The sequence below is a fragment of the Perna viridis genome, chromosome 1 (assembly GCF_037379345.1).
Source record: "Perna viridis isolate PV_CMFRI_1.1 ecotype Kerala chromosome 1, ASM3737934v1, whole genome shotgun sequence".
NCBI classification, from domain to species: Eukaryota; Metazoa; Mollusca; class Bivalvia; order Mytilida; family Mytilidae; genus Perna; species Perna viridis.
The window spans coordinates 8,997,900-9,024,019 of NC_142445.1; the positions used below are offsets into that span (position 1 = coordinate 8,997,900).

At 32.2% G+C, this 26,120-nt stretch overlaps 1 protein-coding gene across 11 annotated transcripts in view; it reads left to right on the forward strand.

The window, feature by feature from the left end:
• The window catches only part of LOC148627127 (neuroglian-like), a 101,467-nt gene that overhangs the window by 23,019 nt on the left and 52,328 nt on the right, over positions 1-26,120 (forward strand). For 3 of the 11 annotated variants that reach the window (XM_088567969.1, XM_088568025.1, XM_088568015.1), the window contains 3 exons: positions 3,165-3,239; positions 6,351-6,438; positions 24,372-24,523. In XM_088567969.1, coding sequence (XP_088424095.1) covers positions 24,457-24,523 — 67 coding nt within the window. In that variant the 5' untranslated portion in view covers positions 3,165-3,239; positions 6,351-6,438; positions 24,372-24,456. Of the gene's footprint in view, positions 1-134; positions 153-3,164; positions 3,240-6,350; positions 6,439-9,223; positions 9,533-19,651; positions 19,670-19,883; positions 19,901-24,371; positions 24,524-26,120 lie in introns of those variants that run through there. The other 8 variants (XM_088567959.1, XM_088567995.1, XM_088567986.1 and 5 more) reach the window with 5 other exon arrangements.

Genomic DNA, 26,120 nt, shown 5'->3' on the forward strand with positions numbered 1-26,120 from the left:
TACCATACTATCCAAACAGAAACTTCTGTTCATTTTAATTTGTAGGATATTCTAATCTGAACATTAAGTTTCTACAGAAACTTGCAATTGCTTTTGGAACTTGGATTAAAAAAAAACATGTTTTCTCCTTAAAATTGTTTTTTTTTAGAATGGTAAGTTTTTTTTTATTTTCTTGAGGACGAAAATCTTTAACATGAATCATTAACTATTGTAATACAGTTTTATCATTAAGTTTGTCTTATTACTGGAGATCTTCTTTCTTGTGAAGCTAATAATAATTGATTTTAGCTCACATTGGCCGTATGTCCAAGTGAGCAATTGCTACCACTGTTTTAAAATCTACTGAGTGGATGGTAGTTTGACTTGGTCTCTAGGTATCTACTTTACAAATTGAATTGGTAATACCAGTTAAGTCAAAAACATTGCCACCACTGCTGTTTATACAGCAGTTATGAAGTTATCAACTCACACTTAAATCTTCATTATTATGAGAGAAACTGTCCATCTTCTCAAATCTATGATTTAGGAACAAAAGTTTGGCCAGTGTATCCTTCTTTCAATAAAGTATAAGGATTTGATGTAATGGTCTATAAAGATAAATTTTTAAAATGTTTTTTTTTTATTTTGGAATCACTTTTTCCCTAAAATAATGAAGATCATTTATATCATGTTGTCCAGGATTGGACCAAATACTGTAAAATACATCACAGTCCATTTCATTGGACCAAATACTGTAAAATACATCACAGTCCATTTCATTGTTATCTGTAAAATACATCACAGTCCATTTCATTGTTATGTGTTTCCTACCTTTCAGCAGTCCTTTTCACAAAAAATCATAAGTGTGAAATTAATCCTAAGTTATGACGTCATAAAAGATCAAAATATTATACCGTCATAACTTCAACTAATTTTACACTTATGATTTTTTTTATGAAATCGACCACTCATTCTTTACATATTCAAAATGATTTTTGGGGAGCAGCATTTCCTCAGTCATCTTGAGATATGATTGAGATTTTACACAATGTCAGAGGAACAATGAAAAACAAATGTTTTTTTTTTTATTTGAAAAGAACCATAATTTTACAAATCGTCTACTTTTCATACCCTAGTCCCAGTCTTTAAGATTTTTTATATTTTTGAAATTTTGGATTACATTTGTCTAGAAATTGCCTCATGGTGCAGGGAACATACTTGTACTGGTGAAACACCACTTGCAATAAAATTACAAATATGGTAAGTTAATAAAGAACACATGTATTACCATGGGTCATACTGAAAGTCTTCCTCTGTGATCCACTCCTTTGTTGAAGAACGCATGTATTACCATGGGTCATACTGAAAGTTGTCCTCTGTGATCCATGCCTTGTTGAAGAACACATGTATTACCATGGGTCATACTAAATTCTTCCTCTGTGATCCACGCCTCGTTGAAGAACACATGTATTACCATGGGTCATACTGAATTCTTCCTCTGTGATCCACGCCTTGTTGAAGAACACATGTATTACCATGGGTCATACTAAATTCTTCCTCTGTGATCCACGCCTTGTTGAAGAACACATGTATTACCATGGGTCATACTAAATTCTTCCTCTGTGATCCACGCCTTGTTGAAGAACACATGTATTACCATGGGTCATACTAAATTCTTCCTCTGTGATCCACGCCTTGTTGAAGAACACATGTATTACCATGGGTCATACTAAATTCTTCCTCTGTGATCCATGCCTTGTTGAAGAACACATGTATTACCATGGGTCATACTAAATTCTTCCTCTGTGATCCACGCTTTGTTGAAGAACACATGTATTACCACGGGTCATACTGAAAGTCTTCCTCTGATCAATCCTTTGTTGAAGAACACATGTATTACCATGGGTCATACTGAAAGTCTTCCTCTGTGATCCACCCCTTGTTGAAGAACACATGTATTACCATTGGCTCATACTGAATTCTTCCTCTGTGATCCACCCCTTGTTGAAGAACACATGTATTACCATGGGTCATACTGAATTCTTCCTCTGTGATCCACGCCTTGATGAAGAACACATGTATTACCATGGGTCATACTGAATTCTTCCTCTGTGAACCACCCATTGTTGAAGAACACATGTATTACCATGGGTCATACTAAATTCTTCCTCTGTGATCCACGCCTTGTTGAAGAACACATGTATTACCATGGGTCATACTAAATTCTTCCTCTGTGATCCACGCCTTGTTGAAGAACACATGTATTACCATGGGTCATACTAAATTCTTCCTCTGTGATCCACGCCTTGTTGAAGAACACATGTATTACCATGGGTCATACTAAATTCTTCCTCTGTGATCCACGCCTTGTTGAAGAACACATGTATTACCATGGGTCATACTGAATTCTTCCTCTGTGATCCACCCCTTGTTGAAGAACACATGTATTACCATGGGTCATACTGAAAGTCTTCCTCTGATCCATCCCTTGTTGAAGAACACATGTATTACCATGGGTCATACTGAATTCTTCCTCTGTGATCCACCCCTTGTTGAAGAACACATGTATTACCATTGGCTCATACTGAATTCTTCCTCTGTGATCCACCCCTTGTTGAAGAACACATGTATTACCATGGGTCATACTGAATTCTTCCTCTGTGATCCACGCCTTGATGAAGAACACATGTATTACCATGGGTCATACTGAATTCTTCCTCTGTGAACCACCCATTGTTGAAGAACACATGTATTACCATGGGTCATACTGAATTCTTCCTCTGTGATCCACCCATTGTTGAAGAACACATGTATTACCATGGGTCATACTGAATTCTTCCTCTGATCCACCACTTGTTGAAGAAATATTTTGACACTACATGTTTATATACTAACTACTTGCCACTCCTTAAGATTGTTACCATAAGCTCAGCATGTGTAGATCTGTCTCAATTACAAACATGCATGAAAGTTGTTCACTACATTTTCTCTAATTCGAATAAGTGTAAATAATTTTGATTTTCTTGTTTTATTCTTTTTTTTTGTATACATTGGTTTGAATTTAGTAATGCTGTAAAAAAAATTCATGTAAATGAATTAGCAGGAGGTATTCTGATAATTGTCGTGTTATTCCAATTCACATATGAAATGATCTAAAAAAATTAACAACTTTGAATTTATTTCAGATTTTTAAATAAAAAAGAGACAGTTAAAAGGACAAGACAAACTATTTCCTGTTTCACCAGTGTTTTCCAATAAAGGTATTTATGTCTTATTACACTGATGGTTCCTGTCATTTATCAAAATCCTCACCATAATCGCCCTATAATTGTTTAGTATTTCCTGTTTCACCTGTAATACTTTATATAATGAGGTAAAATTGAATGATATAATAGTCCAATACCATTTTGTTCATCAAGTGTGAAATCGGTCATTACTGAGATGGCAAACAGTAATTCACTTTCAATAATGTATGAAATTTTACATTTGTCAAAAAATTTGGGTTCTCCTGCTGTTAAATTTTAATCTTTGATATTTGGTTATCAGCTTATTTCTGTATTTTCAGTAAATAACTTGATTTTAAAAGCTGATACTCTTAGCTGTAATAGGTCTGTTAGATATAATTTGATGAACTGAGATGCTTAGGAAAAGGAGTTATATCTGATCTGGAACAATAGAAATATATTGTATACTGAAACCTACTAAAACCTGTTAATCTGTGGGACTGTTCATGTTGGGAGTTCTCGACCATTGACACTGTCTCATGTGGGACATTTTTACTTTAAAGCAAATCTTTGATGTAAAAATTCAATTAAAGTAGTTTTCATAGAAAATGTAGTAACCAAAAACCTGCCACAAATCTTACATTTGAATGTTGGAGATTTTAAATTTTTCACTGATTTTGTGGGAGTCACCCCCTAACATAAGAGGGTTAACAGGTATGACCTTAGTAGACTTTAGTGAGCAGCAGTCATTTTCATACTCACTATAGGTCAGTCTGTCTCTCTGTCTGTTCGTAAGTATATATGTTTAGGTTTGCATTGTGTGTATTTTCCCTCAAAAGATGGGATTAAAATATAAGAAAACTTGCTGATAAATACCCTATTTTCTGAACTTATGAAAATATATGTCATTTTATATCTTGGTTCTGATTTTAAAGATCAAATTAACATGTTCTCATTGTAAGATGACAGGAGAAACCATATACTAACCATGAAGGACTGTAATGAGCAACTGTCTGTTAAACAGACTACAATGACTTGTTTAATGGAAACCTTGACATTTGTACAAGTGAAAAAATACGAGTCCAGATGTTTGTGTCCTTCTCTTTCTAAAGAACTACAAAACAGTCAAATGAACATTGTCTTAATGAGATTACATAGTTCTGACAAACCACAATGGTTTTTTAAAGGTGACATTTTCATTAAGTTTCTTCTACAGATGATTTAGGTGTGTGAGTTATATAATGACAGACACCTAGTACAGACTATTAACTCTCTAGGACTCTTTGTCTAGGTTCCATCACTTGATGAGCTGTTTTATTGATGATGTTTATTCTTCAGACTTGTTGACTTGTTCAAAGACTTTAATGCCCCACCTATATAGGCATTAGGGGCAATGAGTTTAACTGCTGTCCATACATATGTCTGTACCCTAAATTTAAGGAACATTTTGCTATTATACTGAGTAAGTCACTATGAAAGTCCAACTGCTTACAGGGTACTAATTTGGCTATGTGGGCTGGTCAAATCATGAAATAAAAGTTTTCTGTTGAAAACATTGATGGTAAAATGAAATCTGTGGATAAAGCAACATAACCTTACCAAACCAAGAAAATAAATAAGAGTTCTTTCACAGCTTTCAATCCCTGTCATTGACCTGTTGAGTTGTAAAAAAGTGTGAAGGCTATATGTTTATACTGTAACTCCCAATTCACAATAAACAGAATTATAAAGTGGTGTTGAATTTATTGTGTGAATGAATTATTTTGGAAAGATTTGCTCCATGCAGTGCTATGTAAGCTGTCTCCTGAAAATATGCATTACAATCATTAATAGTAATTATCTAGAAATTTTGTACTGCAATTTAATTTTAACAAAATGGTTAATCTATTAACCAGCACATAATGACAGAATACATTAACAGATCTTTTTGTAGATAGATATAATAATCTGAATAATTTTTGTAGCATAATGGGAATAAACTGGGTGGAATGGAGTATCCACCCTAATTCTCAAAATTCAATTTGACATATCTGAGAGTATAATCACTCACCATTTGTCATAAAGAAACATATATTTAAAAAGAACAATTTCTATGACGTACTTATAATGAATTTTATTTCAAATGATTAATTAACTCATTTTTTTTTTTTAAAAAGGTTAAAGAACTTTGGATTTTATTTCAATTTAACTGTCCTTTTAAAAATATATCTTAAATTTGCATAATTTGTATTAGTTGATTGTTTACTATGATGTGGTGTGAAGTATTCAAGGTTTTACCTCAATGATGTTATAAAGGATTATATTATTATTAGCTACCCCTTTCTATAGAAGGTTTTCTTTAATTTGCTTGTCATGATGATGTTGACAAATGTGAAAAGGACTTTGTCCTAAATACATTTACATCCTTTCATAACTTCCCTATTACAAAAAATAATCAGAATCTTCCATTGTTATGCAATAAATGTCATGCTTGATTTCTAGTGACTAAGTGAGAATCTTAAAGATTCGGATTTGTGTCTATCTCAATGTGTAAGATATTCATTTTTAATGTAGTAAGTGCCATGTTTAATGTTTTGTCAGTACTTCACATTCTATTGGATTGTGGCTTGTATCTGAGAGGTGAGAAGCATATTACCTAATATGATACAATTGTACATCTGACTTTGTTTCATTGGATGATTAGATTTGAATTTTACTAGGAATAAAGTTTTAATCATATTAGAAACAGCCAAGTTCCATTAGCAGAAAGAACCTTATATGTTTTAAACCAGATTTTCTCTGATTTTCAAAGTTTTTTTTTTTTGATGTTCATAGCAGTTCATGCTGTTCTTATCATTACATGTTTAGGAAAGGTACGGTAACAAGGTATTTGTGTTCGCAGATCTTCATGATAACAATATGTTTAAAGAAACAGAATATATTACATTAACTTGTAAGAAACTGCATTTCTCCACAGTAATTAGTTACATTTTCAAGAGCCTCAAGTTTTGTTATTTCTAAATTACATTATCTTAGTGTAGAAACTTCATTTTTCCCCATTTTAGATTTTGTATCTTACTGACAGAGTTCAGTATCTGTGAAAACAGATTTTGAAAACAGATTAGAATTAGCTATCATTCTATAATAACTGTCATGTTTTTATTGAAGTTAGTACCTGGTATTTCTGTTGATGTATGTAAGACATCATTAGTGATGCCGTGACATGAGACTGATTCTTACTATTATAGTGCTGACAGTAAGTGTATAAAGTTGACAGATATGTCTGTTGCATGATCTGGTTGAAGTTTTGATTCTTAATATCAAATTAAAGGCACCAGTCTTATTCATGTTCTTAAAATTATGGATGTAATGAAGATATCATCTGAAGAATATCATTCTAGGATGTTGGGGTTTTAAATAAATTCAGCTTTTTTTCAATTTTGGCATTTTGAGATAAACAGAACACTGAAGGGATGCACTTAATGATCAGAATGAGTAGGTTTTATTTCAGTGAGATTTGACCAAGCTCTAAGCTTTTGAAAATTATCTGTGAAAATTATTCAATACCATTTTCTATTGAACTAAGGAAACATGAATAACCTAGTTATACATGTTTTAATCTAATTAACCATATCATGTAATCAGATACATGTATTTAACCCTTGATCTCTTAAACAATTGTACAATTTGTAGCCTCATTAGGGGTCTGTAGATGGTTATCAGTCTGGTATTATATTTGATAAGTCTGATGTTTCAGATGTATATTTGGTGAGGGTGTTGTATATGTGCAAAGCACAGATCACTTAGGATACTTATATTCAAATATTTCTCCTGTCCTAGGACACATTACATTTTTGACCTGTTTCTTAAGTGTAATCTGACACATCTTTAGAATATACAGGTTAAAAAGAAATAAATGTATTATTTCTAGAACAGATGGTGGAATACTCAGGTGTTTGATAACAATGAAACCTGTCTATCACCTGTATGAACCAGACATCTTCTGAAGTCCTTTTAAATTGATGTCCATAGTTTTTAACCTGTGTATTATGTAAGCTGAAAACCTGTCTTAACCCCAGAACACAGGTCTTACTGTTTAAGTGTAAGTGTTTGTAAGAATCAGGTTAAATGGGAAAAATCAGAAACATGCATGTTGAAACCCCACCGATCAGAAACATGCATGTTGAAACCCCACCGATCAGAAACATGCATGTCAAAACCCCACCTATCTGACAGTATAATATCACTCAAGGATGCTTTCTCTATTTGAAAAGGCCATTATTTGTTCTCTGCATCATTGGATTTGCTCAGAAATTTTTCAATAGAATCTTAGAAAAATAAAATTTTTGACAGAGTTATCTGCCCTTTTGGTGTGTTTCAATGAAATTATAACTCAATGGGCCAGCGTGGTATGGAAAATCTTGTCTGTTTTCCTTGCTTCTGATTGTGCAAATTGTCAAATTACACTGTCAAAATGATGGGTTTTGTCATACCATGATTCACCTACTGCCTGATTCTTACAGGGACTGACACTTAAAGGTTCATTAGCACAAACATTTATATAAGTCTCAGAAGCAGTGATACTGAGTCTTATAAGTACTATTATGAAAGTACTATTGTTCATATGGTACTAATTTTTGTGGTTTTCATGGTTAGGCCCATGAAATTTGGTTACCAACAAACGGGAGATTTCCATTGATTTGTATACTGAAAACCTCAAAACCACAAATTCAAGAATCCACAAAGTTGCGTTTTTTCACCAATCCACGAAAATTGGTATCCACTAATAACAGTATTTTCTCAGTATTTGAGAGATGTTCTGGATTTTCTTAGATACGGCTCTTTTGTTCTCTTTTCAGGTCAGGTGAACTCTCTATACATTTCTCATAATGAACACTAGCTTTCTGACTACCCCCGGTACTCCAATTTCAATTTTAACATCTTGGATGATGAAGTAAATGCCATTTATTTCCACTTCAGTATTACACATTGCTAAATTACATCAGAGGAGTTTGTCCTGTAAGGTGTGAACCCTGCTCGCTTTCACAGAGTGTTACATAACTTTTACATTAAGCATTCCACAACAAAATTTTACCATCTTTCGAATTTCAAATGCAGTCAAATTTGATGTTCTAAATTGAAAATAAAGATTAATTGTTCAATACTTTTTCTCTTAATGTATTTAAGTCTCGTGTTTTAAGAGCTGTTCAAAAGAACTGACTTCTCTTTTGTAACTGTCAACTTTTTAAAAAGGCTGACGAAATCTGCTTAAAATCTTCAAAGCTAACACTTGAAAGGTTTTTACATGCATGCTCTTCTTAATTTAGCATTTGCCATGTATCAGGAAATTTGAGTTTCTATAGAGGGACATAATTAAAACTTGTATCTAAAGGTACACAACCCCTATTACTGTAACATATGTAGTGCTAAAATCAGGCAAAAATAATCAAAGGGGAATAATCTCTGTTTTTTAACATGAAAGCTAATGACTTGGAATGATTCTTACCCATGTGCCAAAGGATTTCATCTTTATTTGACCCTTCTTTGTTCTGCTGCCATTTCATATCTTGAAATGTGCATCTTCATAAAATAGCATGTAAATCAAGGAACAGTTTTTTTCTGTGTTGGTGGAAAGTTTGCCAAATATTGATTGCCAAGGTGGTAATAGTCTACACCACAGAACTTAAATATCTTCATAACTACAGTGCTACAGGTTGTTACAACAGTTTAATGTATTTTCTTTATCTGTTGTTGCTGCAATCAAATTATTTTCTTCTATTGATTTCATTTATTGAAATTGGGTGTCTGATAAAGTTCTGCTAAAATAAACAAAGATTGTGCTTTGAAAAGAAGAAAAAGAACTACAGCTCTACAAATTACTGCAGCCACTTGATGCAGTAACATGCATTTGTATAATTGTTCAATTCTATAATTGGTAAAGATACAATCTTAACCCAGCTAACCCACTTCATTATAGGAAGTATTATGACATTTCAAAATTAGTTGCTTAATTCTATTATTTCTTTTTCTCCGTACTTTAGTATCTGTCAATGAACTTACTGAAGGAAACCAGCCAATTATTTCTAGAACACAATTCTATCCTGAAAACCAAAACAACAATTTACCATAGAAGGATGCCTGCAGCTTTTCTCACAAGCATCACAAGTGGTTATTGTCATTAATGGACTGAAATTCCATCACAGGCTTTTAAATGTTGCATTTTGAAGTGAATTGAGAAAATTTCAGACACTTTCCTTTTTCCTGAGACTAATGCATATTAATTTAGCAATGACTTGAGGATAGAGTTGGTAAAAGCAGCGGACCAGTGCCATCTTTGTCGTGTCTCAAAGGTTAGAGTTGGCAATCATCTTCTGTTTCTCTTTATTGATTATTGAACAGTTTAATCAAAGTGTGATGTCTTATTCTCCGCTAAAGGAACGATTGTTTGTACGTTATTTTACTATTAGATCTTTACTGAGTATCTAAGTTTCAATGTGAGATTATAGTTTGTCATGTAAAGGTAAGGAATTTGTCTTCTATGAGGATTTTAATTTCCTGTTTCTTCTTCCTTCCTACCATAAGTTATTGTTCGGAGATATTTGTCCAGTGTTGTTATGATGCTATAAATGTCTGGAAAATTTTATTTTAATTGGCCATTTATGGCTTGTATCAAGATATGGGTTGTTATTAATATTTGATAAAATCTGAGCATGTGTGAGTTGATCAAGTAGATGAATTGATTATCAGTGAGTTATATTTTCATACTCAATAAATACGAAGGGTCAAGTGTTCTATTGTATTATATTGGGACCATTGTTTCTTCTCCAGTTTAATCTCTTCTTGATATCAAATCTGTAAAATAGTGTTTCATTTACTTTTATATTTATTTATTTGTGTTAATTCATTATTCTATTAACAATGTGATATAATATTTTTTAGATATCTATTTAAAAGGTTTTGATGAAATAAAAATTATTTTCTTTCTTAGGACATGAACCAGTTTGTTTTTTATCTTTGGGAAAATATCATTGTGAAAGAAAGTGTTCAGGTATCTAGAGTTAATTCCCTTTCTTTGAAGGGGTTACACTATTATGAGTACTTATTGACCAGAATTGACAAGTACTGGAAACATTATATCATTATTCAGAAGTCCCTAAAATTGATGACACCAGTACTTTGATAAAGAAGAAAAATGATGAAGACAGTTTACTTAGTTCATCTTTTTGTTTGCTCAAGGAGAACTTGAACTGGCATCAATTTAAAGTTTGATGGTACAACCTGACGATTGTTTAAACTGTCATTTTAAATTATAGCAGTAGCTAATGCACTCATACAGAATCAGTTTATTAAGAAAATGCATATTAAAGTATTCTATTTCTATTTTATTAATTTTAAGAAAAGACACTTGAATATGATTTCAAACAGCATGAAATTAAGCCGTAAATTTTTCTGCTTAACAAAATCCTATTATTTAACAATACGTAACTAGGTTTAGTGTTGGCTTACTTCAAACATATTACCTTTAAAATAAATTGGCTTAATATCAACTCTTATTTAAAATATCAGAAATAAATATTACAGGATAAAGTGATGAAATGACCACTTACTGTCACAAGTAAGGTGTTTATCTTTTATTTCATCATATAATTGACTCCCCATTTTGAGTCCATTGTCCTTCCTTCCATCCATACTTCCTTCTGCTACACTGAGGGGTACCGACCTCTTATCTGTTAGTCCTCCTACATCACAGCATGGAATTTAATGAAACTTTCACTTAATCTTTATTACATATTCCCATTGTGCACCTCCTATTTTAGAATTTGATCCAAATAAATTAGGAGATCAAAAAGGGCATGATATATGAGCGAGTGAGGGGCTCTCAAAAATGGTGAGCATTGTTCACAATTATTCTAGTTTTAATTGTATATGTTTATTTAGTGGGAAAAAGATCAGGAGAGTTGTGAGTGATTAATACATGTATCTAAAAACTTGACACTGCGTAGTGATACAGAAAAGTGAACTGTACAAAGTAATACAAACAAACATAATGGAAAATATTATACACAAAGCATTGGAGAATACCAATCACATTATATGACGACATAGGTGAATTGCCTGGGCATAGTGTTTTGCCTGTCTGTCATTTAGTCATTATTCTTTAACAAGACTTCTGAATTTTGTCCGACAAAAACAGATATTGGACTAAATTTTTGATAAATTTTGTATGTTGTAGAACCTTTAATGGGATTAATTGGAGTTTACCCTTGCTTTTTGTTGTAAATTATGGACCATGGACTTTGAAAATTTCATTGAAACAACATATTTTGTAAACACTCTTGGTATGTGAGTGTATTTATGTTGTGCAGCTCCTCTGATAGAGTATGATCATTGAAATTTGAAAATTTATCATCTATATGCTGGGAGGCATTTGTACCATTCCATCTACTGCACATTTTTTTTTCATTCCAGAATTACCACTTGTTAATATTATCTCAAACTAAAACTTTTTGAAGTGTTTGTAATAACTTCTTGAATTGAAATGTTTTCACATCTCTTGAGATAATTTTTTTTAATAATCATTCCATTTCTGAAAATTTGATGATTGTATTTTTTTCTGAACTGTATAATTACATTAAGCTTGCACAGAATTACATAATAAACAAGTTTATGAAGAGAACATAATATAACACTTCATTTTTTAAACAAAACTTCTCAAATTTTAATAGCAAATATTTCCAAGTTTAAGTGTTTTGACAAGCTATGTTTTCTGAAACATGAAATTTTAAGTGTTGAAACTGTTGAAAATGTGTCTTTTCACTTTATAGAGTGTAAGATTCTTTATTTCACAGATAAATATAGTGTTGGTTTTTTAAATACTTCATTTCCTCACTTAAGTTTTTTTCTTTTATCCTAAGCTGTACTTAAAATGCTATAGCCATGAAGTTTGTTGGAATTCCCTGTTTGACCCTTTATAGCTCCATAATTTCAGTGAAAATAATCTGGTTGCCTGCAGATCCCAAATCACTTTATAGGACAATAATACTAATGATGTAAGACCGTAACTACTCAAAGTAATTACAGTCCATTCTCTTAAGTGAAAAAAATTCAGAAAAATATTGCGTCAAATAGGAAGTAACGACAGCCATTCGTCAGCTGATGCTAATGTAAGGAGAAATAGAACATCACCTGATTTAAACAAACAGTCGATTCCTTCATCAGTATTTATTGATTCAGAGGCACCGTGACATTTTCATTATTGCTTCCTGCATATGGCAATATATATTTTGTCAAAAAAAGTACTGGACATTTTGTCACTCTTTACACATCTAGATGTAACAGAATCCAACTAGTAACTGCATCTCTTGGGAAAGTCGTCAAAGAAACTAATCTGGTTACAGAAGAATCAATGATAAAAGTGAGAATGAACAATATTATGTCCTGTTATTTCAGGCATCAGACATTCATTTACTTATTCTCAGTAATGATAGAATATCTTTAGGTTTCTTATAAGTATTTTGTCAATAAACGTAAAAGTTCAGCATAAAAAAATGATAAATTCTTCAAAGAAACTTGCCTTCACTTGTACATCCATAAGTAGAACTTTACATTAGGGGTTTGATAGTAAAGTATAATGCACTCCACAGACAGTACAAACCTAGGATAATTGACCTCTAGTTCTACCAGCTTATGTTTCACCAACTGAAGGACTGTAACATGTTACTTCTATCTCTGTGTGACGAGTCTAATATAGACTTATACAGCACACTGAGAATAGTACCCATCACTTGCTTTTTTTTGCAATATTGAAATTCTTGGTTAAAGAACAGAATTTGTAAATCTGCAAACTTTATGAGCAAGCTAGACTGTATGAATTTATTTCCACAAGGAGACTCCATATTTGAATGTCAATCTGATTGGTATTGCTTGGTAAGTTTATGCAGACTACTTTGGTAGATTTTCTAATCAAGAATTACATATTACAGAAAAATAGTTATCTCACGCGCCATAAATAAAGGATAAAAATGCAATAACATTGTACTTTATTACAGTTGAATGTTTACATTATTGTAAGAGGATTTTTTCCTGATGTACTTCTTTAATCTTCAAAAAACATTCAATATCAACATTATCAGTTAATAAACTTAAAATGTCTATTTATATAGTCAAGTACAGCATAATTAATTGATGAAAAGTTTTTATTGTGATTTGAATGGAAGTTGATTCTAGTTTCGAAAATTAGAGGGTCACGAGCTCTGCATTAATAGCCATAACTATGACATTTTTCATTTGGTTAAACTCATGGATGGTACTTTTATAAAAGCAATAGTATTATGACAAAGCTGGTAAATATGGGCAGGTGTCAAATTTGGTATACCTGATTGTGTAGAAATTTGGTATACCTGATTGTGTAGAAATTTGGCATGCCTGATTGTGTAGAAATTTGGCATGCCTGATTGTGTAGAAATTTGGTATACCTGATTGTGTAGAAATTTGGTATGCCTGATTGTGTAGAAATTTCGTATACGTGATTGTGTAGAATTTTGGTATACCTGATTGTGTAGAAATTTCGTATACCTGATTGTGTAGAAATTTCGTATACCTGATTGTGTAGAAATTTGGTATACCTGATTGTGTAGATATTTTGGTTTATTTGTAATGTAACCTTACATACAAAAACCAAAGCACTTAAATTCTGCACATTTCAATCTTGACACAACAGTAACACTAACATCATTTATAAAAAAAATCCTTCCCTTCTATTTTAGGTGGTGCTTTTCTCATAACTTTTCCTCAACATGACCCCAGAATGACCTTTCAATGTCAGAGAAACAATGTGTTTTACATTGTATAATATTTCTGTAATGCGTATTTGTCTATTCATTCACATACTGGTATGTATTTTTGCAGAAAAAGATTTTTTTAGAATGATTGTATGGACTGGACTGTTACCTTATATTTTAGGGGATATGAAAAGACATTGAAGTACCTAAATGTCTGTAATTTGGGGTATGGTAGGATTTTATCTATAACATGGCATTTTGTTGCAATTTTGATGGTCTGACCTGAGTGTTTATCACTTTCATGGAAAAAAAATAATTACAGTCTAATCCAAAAAATGTTTTTCCTGGCTACAACCTTGCTTGTGGGATATGGTATAACACAAGTGTATAAAAACCATCATAAAATTCTTATTGCCTGCCCTTCCCACTTTACTACCAATATTTTTCTTAGGGTAATCTAATAGACTCTTGTTGCAGTAAAACACCACTGATTGTTTTTCTCTATAGGCAATATTACCTCAGTAATTTGGCTGATTAGGTTGTCTGTAGGAATATTTTATATGACCTTATTGTATAAGATCTATATCTACACAAATGACATTTTTGGAGTTGGATGAAAATGAATTATGTCTAATACTTCATACTTGAAGCTTGCATTCTTTCTGTCTAAATCATATCAATGTATCATGTATGGGCTGAAATAAAGTAATATTTCTGTCAAACCTACCATTTTTGTTACTTCCAGTTGTTATCTTACAAAAACAGAGACATTTGGACATGTTGACAGAATCAATAACTCCATTGACCAGTACTAGGGAGTTAGGGTCTAGAGGGGAGGGGGTATTTACCAACAATTGTAACGAGTGCATTGGTCAGTAGGTGGTAGAAAGTGTGGATTGGTTAGTGCTGGGAAGTTCGGGTCTAGACAGGTGCTTTAGTCTATAATGGTAGAAAGTGTGGATTTGTTAGTGTTAGAAAGTTTGGGACTAGAGAGGGGTATGGTCTACTATGGTAGAAAGTGTGGATTGGTTAGTGCTTTGAAGTTTGGGACCAGAGAGGGTTATTGGTCTACAATAGTAGATAGGATGGATTGGTTAATGCTAGAAAGTTTGGGACTAGAGAGGGTTATTGGTCTACAATGGTAGAAAGGATGGATTGGTTAGTGCTTTGAAGTTTGGGACTAGAGAGGGTTATTGGTCTACAATGGTAGAAAGTGTGCATCGGTTAGTGTTAGGAAGTTGGAGTCTAAAAAATGGGTTGGTGTACTTGAATAGTAGAAAGTGACTCTCAAAGGAAACAACTTTATAGTGACCAGCAACATTTTCTAGACTACAAGGAGGCTCTCAAAACATCAAGATTTTGTAGTATTTTAATTGCCTTAAAACTTGTTCTAGGAAGAGAGTTACAAGTATCATGATCTTCAAAATAACCATTGGCTATATGAACATTAAAACCCTCATATCTGGTCATTGATAAAGTCATTCAATCATACTTGAGAACTTATTATATGAAATATAATCATCTTGCACTGAGATAATTGATAAAGCCTCAAACCAAAATCAAAGTTGATGAAAATGACCATAATTGTTGAATGCAAAAAACGTAATTTCCGGAGAGTAAATAATTTTGCACTTTTATAGATTTTGTAATTACATGATATTTTCCTTCATTTTTGACTGTATTATTGGAAGTGATTACAGGTTTGAGCTAACATTTACAATCACTGAGTAATAAAAACATCCTGAACTACAGAAATAGGACACTATATTTACAAAAAAGAAATAAGTGTATATAATAGAGAATAGCTCTTCAATACACAGATTGCACTGTTAAGACAGAACAACATTCAACATGACCTTAAAGAACAGGCCAAAGAAAACACTTCACTGAAAAAAATATACTGCATTCAGAGAATTATTTTTTTGGTCTGTAGTTACTCAAAAAATGTTGATGTCATAAACAGTAAAGAAATTTTCTGTGTTAAGTCCACCCAGGCCAGGTCTTCTTACAATGTGATTGATGTACTAATATCAAACAAATCATGGATTTTTTTTTCAAAACCCTTTTCTTTATTAATGATGACAACGCTTTCTTATATTTATGCCAAAAGAACCTGCTATCATTATAAGCTTGTCTCAACACTTGAGATGTCTTGTTGTGTTTGCTGTAGATCTGGTCTCCATCCCAACTGCAATTCAACATAAACTCTATTACTGGTAGTTTGTAGGTGGCATCAAACTATCTTTTTTTTGATTTCTTCCTCAGTATTTGTTCAATACTTCTGTGTTTCCGTGACTCCAGCCAATTAGCCAGTAACCATTCCTGCTTACACTTAACAATACAGTGCTGGATGTTAGATGGACAACAATGGTTATTGATATTTCAATTATACATATGAATTGGGGAAGTTTTACATTAACTGGTGGAGAAAATCTCTTGTGTTGACCACAGATGTGGACGTGCTTGCTAAAGTAAACACTTAGTTAAAACCAAACTAATAGAATTTCTCAGATAATTACAGGAGAGGATTTGGTCAGCAGAATCCATTTAGATAGTGACTACAATTGAGTTAGCCTGTTTCTTTAGCTTCTCAGATTAATATGACATCAGTTGGGGAAGTGGACATTCAAAATGAGCATTGCAGAGACATTTCTGTTAGATTGACTTCCCCAGATGGATGGGAAATAGCAGGAGACATTTCCTTAATTTTCTTTTCCCTAAGCTGGGGTCTTTAAGTGCAGATTTGTATCTTCAGGTCTCTGATCCACAGAATATAAAAAGTTTTCCCTGCATTTCCACTCATTGACAATTTCATACATCGAATATTTCATTATTCATAAACAGCTGTAATGGCATTAAGAACAGTGATTTCTTACATTTATGTACAGTCAATCTAAACATCATACAGAGATGATCTGTGTTATAGGACAGATGAATCAACACTGATCCAGTGATACACTAGTATTGTTAAATGTTTTGCAAAAAAAATGAGAAAAAGTTTGTAATGGCAGTAAGGCACTTGCCATTTTATTGCCTCATTTTTGTGCCTGTCCCAAGTCATGAACTTCTTGTCTCTGTCTTGTTTTATTTTCACTTTTAGTTTGCTTTTATGTTGCTGGAATATATAGGACAATGATTTTATGTTTTCTCCATTACTGACAAATAAAAAAAAGGTTGCTGCTGAAATATAAATAAAAATTTTGCACTTGTGGATAACAAATTTCTTATCCGACATCTAATCCCTGGTTCCTCCACCCCCTCAGGGTAAAAAATGTTTGGTGCCTAACTCAAACTTGCATTCTGAAAGGTTCCTTGGATGGAGTGAATTTCATCTCAGCAACACAAACATTGGAAGAAATAAAATAGCAGTATTTAATTGTTGCATTTTTTTCTTAATTTACAGTAATTTCATATGTATAACAATTGTTTATCTTTAAAGCAATACTGGTAATAATCATTATGAATCATTTTATGATGAAGCACTTGCTTGATTTTTAGAATGGTTATTACTTGTACTTCAAACTGGTCATTTTTCATTTGTCATGCATAATCTTTTTGATGTTCCAATATCAGAACTTCTTAATGTACATAAAAATTGCTCTTCCATTTTTTTTTTTTAGTTGATTACAGAATTTAGCCATTTTGTCTTTTGTCGTAGTGATGGAATGGTTTGATTGGATGTCACCTGTTAATTCCAGGTCACATGGTTCTTATTAATCATGTCATTGCTGGAATTTTGTCCAATATTTTCATGAATTTATTGATTTCTGAGTGTAATCTTTATGCATTGGTAAATTAATGATCGACAGTTCATTTTTAATCTAAGGAAAAGTTTTGGAGTCATCTGTTGGTGACCAAGGTATAATAAAGAGGATTATGAATGCAGGAAAGAATGTTGAAATCAGAATGATCAAACCTTAGTGCATTAGATTAAACTTTGTCATTTATTTCCTTAGCAGTTGCTTCAGTTTGTGATCGCTTAATTATTTTGTTCTTTGATGGAAACAGTTTAAATTATATCTGTTTATGTATAGAGTATCTGTGACTGTATGAAGGTCTTTTGATCATTATTGAGGTGGTATTATAGCTATAGTTTTCAGAGGTAAATTATTTTGCTTTCTGTTATGAAACAATGGATTTGTATAGAACATGGGCTTTGAATATCTTAATGTCTTTAGTTTAACTGATTGTCATGTACTATATAACATTTGTTTCTGTATTGCACTTGTTACTATAAGTGTGTGGTACAGGTGTTTGTTGCAATGTTTCATAACAGAGAAAAATTGAATTGGATTTTGATTGCAGCTAAGGTTTGCATTATTGGGAGTCTTTGAATTACCGTAGAGCTTTTTCTCTCAATTTTATAAAAGTAAAATTGATATTTGGTCTTAACTTGCAAAAGTGAAATGATAAAAATTTGAATTTATACTATTATTTTTATGGAAATAAAACAATGAAATTTCTGAATTCAACAGTACAGCTATAGTGTATAATTTAAAGTTTTGATCATTATAGATTCATTCTATTATCATCTGGAATCATCTTGCCTTAAACAAATAATGGCAAAATAAGATTATCACCCATTCATATCATGACTGCCCTCCAGACAAAGTTCCAATCTGGATGGTTCAGAATTAATTTCAATGTTAGTTCTACATAAAGACAGTATAATTACAATTTCAAGAGTGTTAAAACTGTCTTTCTTTTGTTGTTAGACAAATTTACAGGTGTGATTTAGTCCCACTGACCACCAAGTAAAATGTCCATAATTATAGGGTATAGTTTTAGAACAAAGACTCTTGTCCTCTGAATCTATAAGCAGATCATAAATTTAACTTGTGAAATAGCTTTTAGACTACAATAGCTATTTATGGAATCATGCAAGTTTATGCCCACGGGCATTGGACATTATCTGTATTGGGATCGTAAAACGAATAAGGGAATTATTCCATTCAATGTTGATGTTTCTTCATAGTAAAATCAATTTCATCCGAAAAGATCTCTTCACCTGAGGAAATTATGTTCAACTAGCTGCTGTCGAGTGATGCTTTCCATGATGAAAGCTCAATGTCGTAATGTTCACTGATGCAGAAGTCTTCAACTTATGGCTCAGTGATTGTCAACATACTACAACACGCGACACTCATTTAGGAATTATTGCAAGCACCTGCATGCTCACTCTCTGAGGTCTGTATGTCTATTGTTTAGGTTATGTCCTTATTGATTTGTTTAAACACTAAAATCATGTACAAAGACAGTGCCTGTTTGCGTTGAACATTGGGAGCCCTGTACGATACTTGTATTGTTATATAAATCGTAAGGTTTTATCGTTATATACATCGTTATAATGATGTTTAATTGATTCAGATTGAAAAGTATTGCTTCAATTATCAGAAATCTACTGATGTGAAAAGTGACAGATATTTTATGAAGTTTAATGGGTTTGGGCTTTACAGAGATGGAAATATGTAAAATATTGGTTTTTCGGCTCATTTGGTGTTAATGAAAACTTTGGATTGATTCAGAAGACAACAATGAAATAAATTGTATTTTTATTTAAGCCATCAATTGATGGATCTTGAATCTTATGAGGATTTATTTGTATGATTGTGGAGTGATTGGTCTATAGGATTCTGTAACAATTGTATTCAGATACATCAATTAGGACTATATACATGGAATATTCTACTCATCACACTTTTTAAGGTATTATTTAGATATTGTAGGACAAAGTGATCATATGACTTAAGTAGTTTGTATTAAAAGTAGTAAGGTAGTTTTATCTGTGTATTATATTTCTGTATATAAAACACTTTCATCATTTGATACTGTTAAAGTTTACAGATCTGTGTTTCTAGTATTGCAGTATCTGAGCCATCAAATTGTTTTAATGTTTTATGTCAGTGTACAGTCTAAGGTTTGTTACACAAATAAAATGTGAGTATGCATGCATTAATATCTTGTTCTACCTAGAAATATATTTACCATGTTTTGAAATCATAGAACATGAAATTGTTGTCTAGTTCATATCACAACTCATACATTATGCCAGACTTTGCTGAAACTATGCAGACTTTTTGTATCGCTCTAGAACTCCTAACAAATAGGCCTCTGGAACAGGGTTATGTTGCTACAAGATTGAAGTTATCACTACAGAAGTTTTATAGTCATGATCATGAACTAATGGATCGTTATTGTGTATCCATCTGCGCCATGAAAACTGATCTATTCAATGGGTCATAGTTTTCCTTTCCTCGTTAGTCTACTTGACTTTTTATGAGCAACTTGGCGGGTGTTTCTAGAAAAGCAGAGGACACTTACCCTACCGGTACATCTGGTCCATGCTCCCAGTTTTTGGTGGAGTCAGAGTTGCTCATTTGCTTTTGTTGCTTTGCATGTATGATTTTAGTTACTTTATGTTTTTTGTTGTGTATGTCTGTTTTCCATGTCTGGTCTTTGACCCTGGATTACATTCTTTTGATTACAGCTATAACCTTGGTTCCCTTGATTACTCTTATTCAACAATGTAGGTCAGATGATTCTGTTATACTTATTTTGAAGATCTATCTACCTGAAAATATCATTTTTTTTTTTTTAGTTCACCTGGCCAAAGGCCATGTGAGCTATTGCCATCACTTGGTATCCGTCGTCGTCGTTAACCATTTTTCAAAATTCTTCTCCTCTGACACCACATGACCAATTGGAACCAAACTTGGTATGAATGTTTCTTGGAGTATTGTGCATAGAATTGTTATGGGGATTATTGATCCGTCAAAAAACATGGCCGCCGTTACTAAAAATAGGACATAGGGGTCAGACAGTAGTTTTTTGCATATATATCTCCAAAACTGTTAGGTTTAGCCAAATTTTGACGAAGTAAAAGTGTTCAGCATGGTGAGGTCTATCTGTTGTCAAATTTTCACTTTGATATGTTGAGCCATGTCGGAGCTATTGCCCTTTTTCAATGTTTTTTTGCTATTTTAAACGTTATTTCTTTCAAAAATCTTCTCCTCTGACACCACCTGACCAATTGGAACCAAACTTGGTTTGAATGTTCCTTGGGGTATCGTGCATAGAACAGTAGTGGGGATTTTTGATCCATTGAAAAACATGGCTGCTGTTACTAAAAATAGAACAATGGAGTCAGACAATAGTTTTTCACAAGTATCTCCAATATTGTTAGGTTTAGCAAAATTATTTCTATAGCTGAAATGACTCTTATTATAAGGCCTTCAAAAGTTGTCAGGGATCAAAGTTGTCAGGTGACTCCTGTAAGAGTTATTGCCCTTGAGGTTTTTTTTACAGTTTTCAGCCAATATCTTTAAAACTAAAAGAAAGAAAGTTTCTATCTCTGAAATGATCCTAATGATAGTCCTACCAAAGTCTTATTGAGTCAAAATTGTTGGATATCTCATTGTCAAATTTATTGCCCTTGAAAGACTAATTTTAATCAGGTGAGCGATTCAGGCTCTTGGGAGCCTTTTATTTCACTTTTCTTAAGGGCTTCAATAATTTGAAAAAAAAATTTGAAAGAAAAAAATAGCAGGTTCCCCTTTGAAAAAGAAAGATATAAATTTAATGGAAAACTAACAGAATTTTATGTAGAATAAATCAACCATTCCAATCAATATTATATGATATATTTTTTCCCGACATGAAGTAATATCTGAATAGTGGTAATTAGTTTATTTTGTCCTCATGATAATACTCTCACTTCTCTCTCTGATAAACTGAGTTCATCCATGGATCATGTTTGGATCAAGTACTTCACTGACCCAGTATTGAGTTATAGCATCTGTTAAGTTATTAGTTATTATAATTCCTCTGATAAATGAAACTGTTTGATCTCTGTAAAGGGATATACTTCTGGGAGCATGTTGTATTACTCCTGATGAGTTACCTTGTGACCTGCTGATTATCTCAGACTAACTTGACTTATATGGAATCTTAAGGAGATATTAGTATGAACACTATTATAACTCCAACTAATTTTTGTCTTACTTTGCATTTTTTTCTTATCAAGTGTCCAAATATTACTTTTATTGTGATGTGATATTGGTGTTTATGGAGGATGTGACTAATCCATCTTCTGTTTCTCCTTTTGATGTCTATTTTGTCTACTAGTTGGAATTTCTTCTCCTTATATTTTTGAAAATATAATCTTTGAAATGAGGAAGTTCTACACAAGCATCAGTGCTGGCAGATTTTTGTTTACATCTAGCAGCATTGTTGTACAATCTGTTGATCATTTGCAGCCGTGTGTTGATCTCACCATTCTTCACCATTCCAGAGCTGACTGTTTTTCTGTGATTTGCCCCTCCTTGACATTGTTTAGTTTAGTTCTTCATACTGTTTGTTGTATGGATTATGATAATGGTATCAGGTCTGTTCAAATAGATGTTGTCAGATATACACTGATGGAAAATGTACTGCTATGTCTAGAGGGAAGCACTTCAGCAAACAGTTGACAGAGAAGCACAGTATGATAACTTAGTGCAGTATTATACAAAAATCATATGACAAACAGTGGTTGTCAGAGTTATGTTGACTGAGTATCTACAGAAGCATCCTGTTGTAAGGACTGGAGCAAACAACCTCTCTTTGAACTCCATGATTATTCATTGTTATTGTATCTGTTTTACTGTCATTGAAATGATGAACTGAATATGATCAATTTTGAAGTAATGCTGTTCTTGTTTTAATTACAGGTGGGGAATAAGGATGTATGGGTTGGCTGTACTACTGAAATTCTTTCTTAGAAATAGGTCATCAATTTATTAAGTTTTATAAACATATCAAATTGATTTCTTTCAAATTCTATGTTTCTGTCCACTTATCTTTTTTCTTTGTCTTTTACCATGAAATTGAGACTTGATCATTTTTTTTGCCTTTGTTCAAGATTAATTAGTGATGGCTTTCATACACTTCTTATCCTTCTTTGTCTTCCTTGAAGTCATTGTTTTCATATTTTAGAGAGAAAGTGGTTCATGGGTAGATTTTGTGCTTTAATCCTAGGGAAGGAATCCTATCTTTCAATTATACATCCATTAGCAGATGCTTTACATATCTAAGCTAAGCACTTTCCCTGATTCATGCTTATTCTATTGTGAACTTTATTATTTTTACAAAACCCTTTTATTTTGTTAATATCAATTTTCAGTAATGAAAACATTAGATGAATTATTGATTAAGGAATAAAGATCATTGTGTTTATAGACCAGGATCATGGAGAAGTTTGATTGTGAACATAGCCAGAATTTGTATGAATATATAGTACTAACAGCTGGTTCTGAAAGAACCAGTCTCTGAATACATCCATGGGGATTAAATTCAAATAAGATGTTTTTCTTTATTTCAAATTGAGACAAATGTCAATGTCGATTCTTAAAAACCAACAACATTCATATTGATTTTGGGTTTTTCTTATTGAAAATGTTGGAACTTGATACTAAGTGTTTTGATGAAAAGCAGTGGTTCTAGATTTTATATTGAGTCAACTTTGGATAAGTAAAAATATGAATTATCAGTTAAACAAAGGTGCATGTTTGGTAAAGGGATTTCTTTAATAGAAAACTGAATTCAATTTTTTATAAAGATAAAAAATATTTTAAGGTATATGGTTGGAAATTTGATATGGTGGTTGTGAAATTATGATATAAATCTACAATTAAGTTGAATAATATTCATATTAATTTTAACATATTAAAAAGCACTTGATGTGTACATGGTAAGGACTAAAGCAGATTGAGTCAATTTCTAAGGTATCTTACATGATTTAATGTTCAATTGTTTCCAACAGAGCATGAAAATACATTGGAAGAATACACAGTATGTCATAATGGTTTTTAGAAAAATTGCTAAAAATTACCTTAAATTTGTTATAGCTCATTTAAGTTTACAATAGCAAACAATGAAGAATATGATTTAACTTAATGAGCCATGCTTTTGATCAACATAGATTTTGGTTAAGATTATTAACGATGTTGGTCATGAGTCACATGCAATTAATCGGGAAACAATGCTTCGTCATATTGCTTCACTATTTGTCGCAGCAATGGAGTAGAGAAAATACACGATTAGTGTTCAAAATCAATTTACAATAAATAATCGTAACACCTTACCGAAGGTTAAATTCTGATACAGATATTATCCATGGAATTTATTCAATTGCTTGACGAGATATTTAACGCGGAGGAGAACATTTTAAAGCATTAGGATTTAAATGCGACAAGAGTTTGTGACTCAATCATTGAATAGATCATTGTGACAGTCGTGTGCCAGAGGCCTGGTCTTAGAACCTGATTGGCTCTCTCCACAAGTAGAATTGCTCTTGTACAAATTAAACTTAGGGATAGCCTAAGGGAGTGAAATTTCTCAATGACAAAACATATTGAATTTTATATTGCAGGTCTTGGAGATGAATTTTGGGTGACAATTTATATGATAAATATTGAGGACATTCCAATGGAGAAAGTGGATTAATTTTTTCAGAAATGTGGAAATTGGTGTATTTAACGGATTTGTTCATTTGGTGGTGGCTTATTATTTCCACAGAATCAGGTAAGCATTTGTTTAAATCTAGATTATCATCACTACTGTGTATATGTGACAGTGCACTGTATATATGTTTCATTGAAGAATTCAATTTTCTTATTAAACTTTTACTGTTAAGTCTTTTATCAAATTATAAAAATTCAGTGGAAACTGTCACATTCTGTTTTAAGTTTTGAAGTATTAAAAACATTGCACAAAGGACAGCAATCTTTTTCATCAGGAGAATACTACTTGTGTGATAATTTTACATCAATTTGTGTCCTCATACAGATATTTTTTTTTATGAAATTCATGCCTTGGGCAAAGATTTTACAAGGAGATTTGGTCATAATTTATAATGAGTAAGTTTTATGATCAGATTATTTTTCTTTGATGTCATACAAGGGATGTTAACCTCAGCTGTTTAAATCTTAGCCTTCAGAAGTTATGCTAACATGCTCAATATTTTCAATTTTTTCTCATTTTTCAGAAAACTATGTTTGGAAAACGTATCATGTGTTCATTTTATCTGTTTAAATTTTCACTACATCTAAGGAAAATTTGTCAAAATGACAATCAAGTTGATTTTTTATATGAAAAAATAAAGGATTACATTCATTTAACAATTAATGATAATGCAGTAAAACACATTTCTTGAAAGAGTACATAACAGTATACTTTTTAAAAGATAAGGTTTAATACTTTATGTGTTATAATATTACTTCAGATAATGATTGTAATTGGTGCAATCTTTAATGTTAAACTAGTGAAGTGTAAGGGTCTGACATCCCCATATTAGAATTTGTTTTAGGGCAGACTAGTATGAGGACATCTGTTACCAGCTTGGTCAATAAAGTCACAGATCAGAATGATTTATTACAGGTCACAAAAAAGTTAATTTCTGGTTAAATCTTAGTCCTTTTCAATAAAAGATACAATATGTTAACTCAACAAAAAGCTAAATTACATTGTATCTGTTTCGTTTGATTTGGTATGTGATTAAGCATGGGTTATTGGTTACACCATATTGCTATAATACCAGCCTTTATAACATGGCAGTTTTTATATTAGTGGATGCAGTATGACAATGTCTAATGTATCTGTTACTTATAGATTTGATGCATATTTAATCCAGGATTTTAGCCGTGAAACCTAAATATAGTTTTGAAACATGGCTCCTGGTTTTGAATGAACTTGGTATCATTACATGGACTGAATGGTTATTTCCCCTCACATTTGTTGATGTCTATCCAATTTACATGATAGCATTTCAACTTTAGCTTTTTGATAGATTTTTAACATGCTAGCTTTTGTATTGTTCAAAATATGATCTGATACATCTGTTTTGATGTTTGAGTTACCTATAGAACACCTGTACAGTAATTTGTTTCATCTTTCCTTTGATCTTTAGATTGATCATGTAATGGTACTGTGTTAGAGTATTATGGGTAGGGAGATTTAGATTTGTTTCCACCATGGCAGAAATTTAACTACAGTAATGGTACTGTATGTCAGAGTATTATGGGTAGGGAGATTTTTTCCATGGCAGAAAATAAAGTACTGTAAAACCTGTTGTAAGCAAACTTTGATTAAACTTAAAACACACTTTTAACAGTCATTTGTC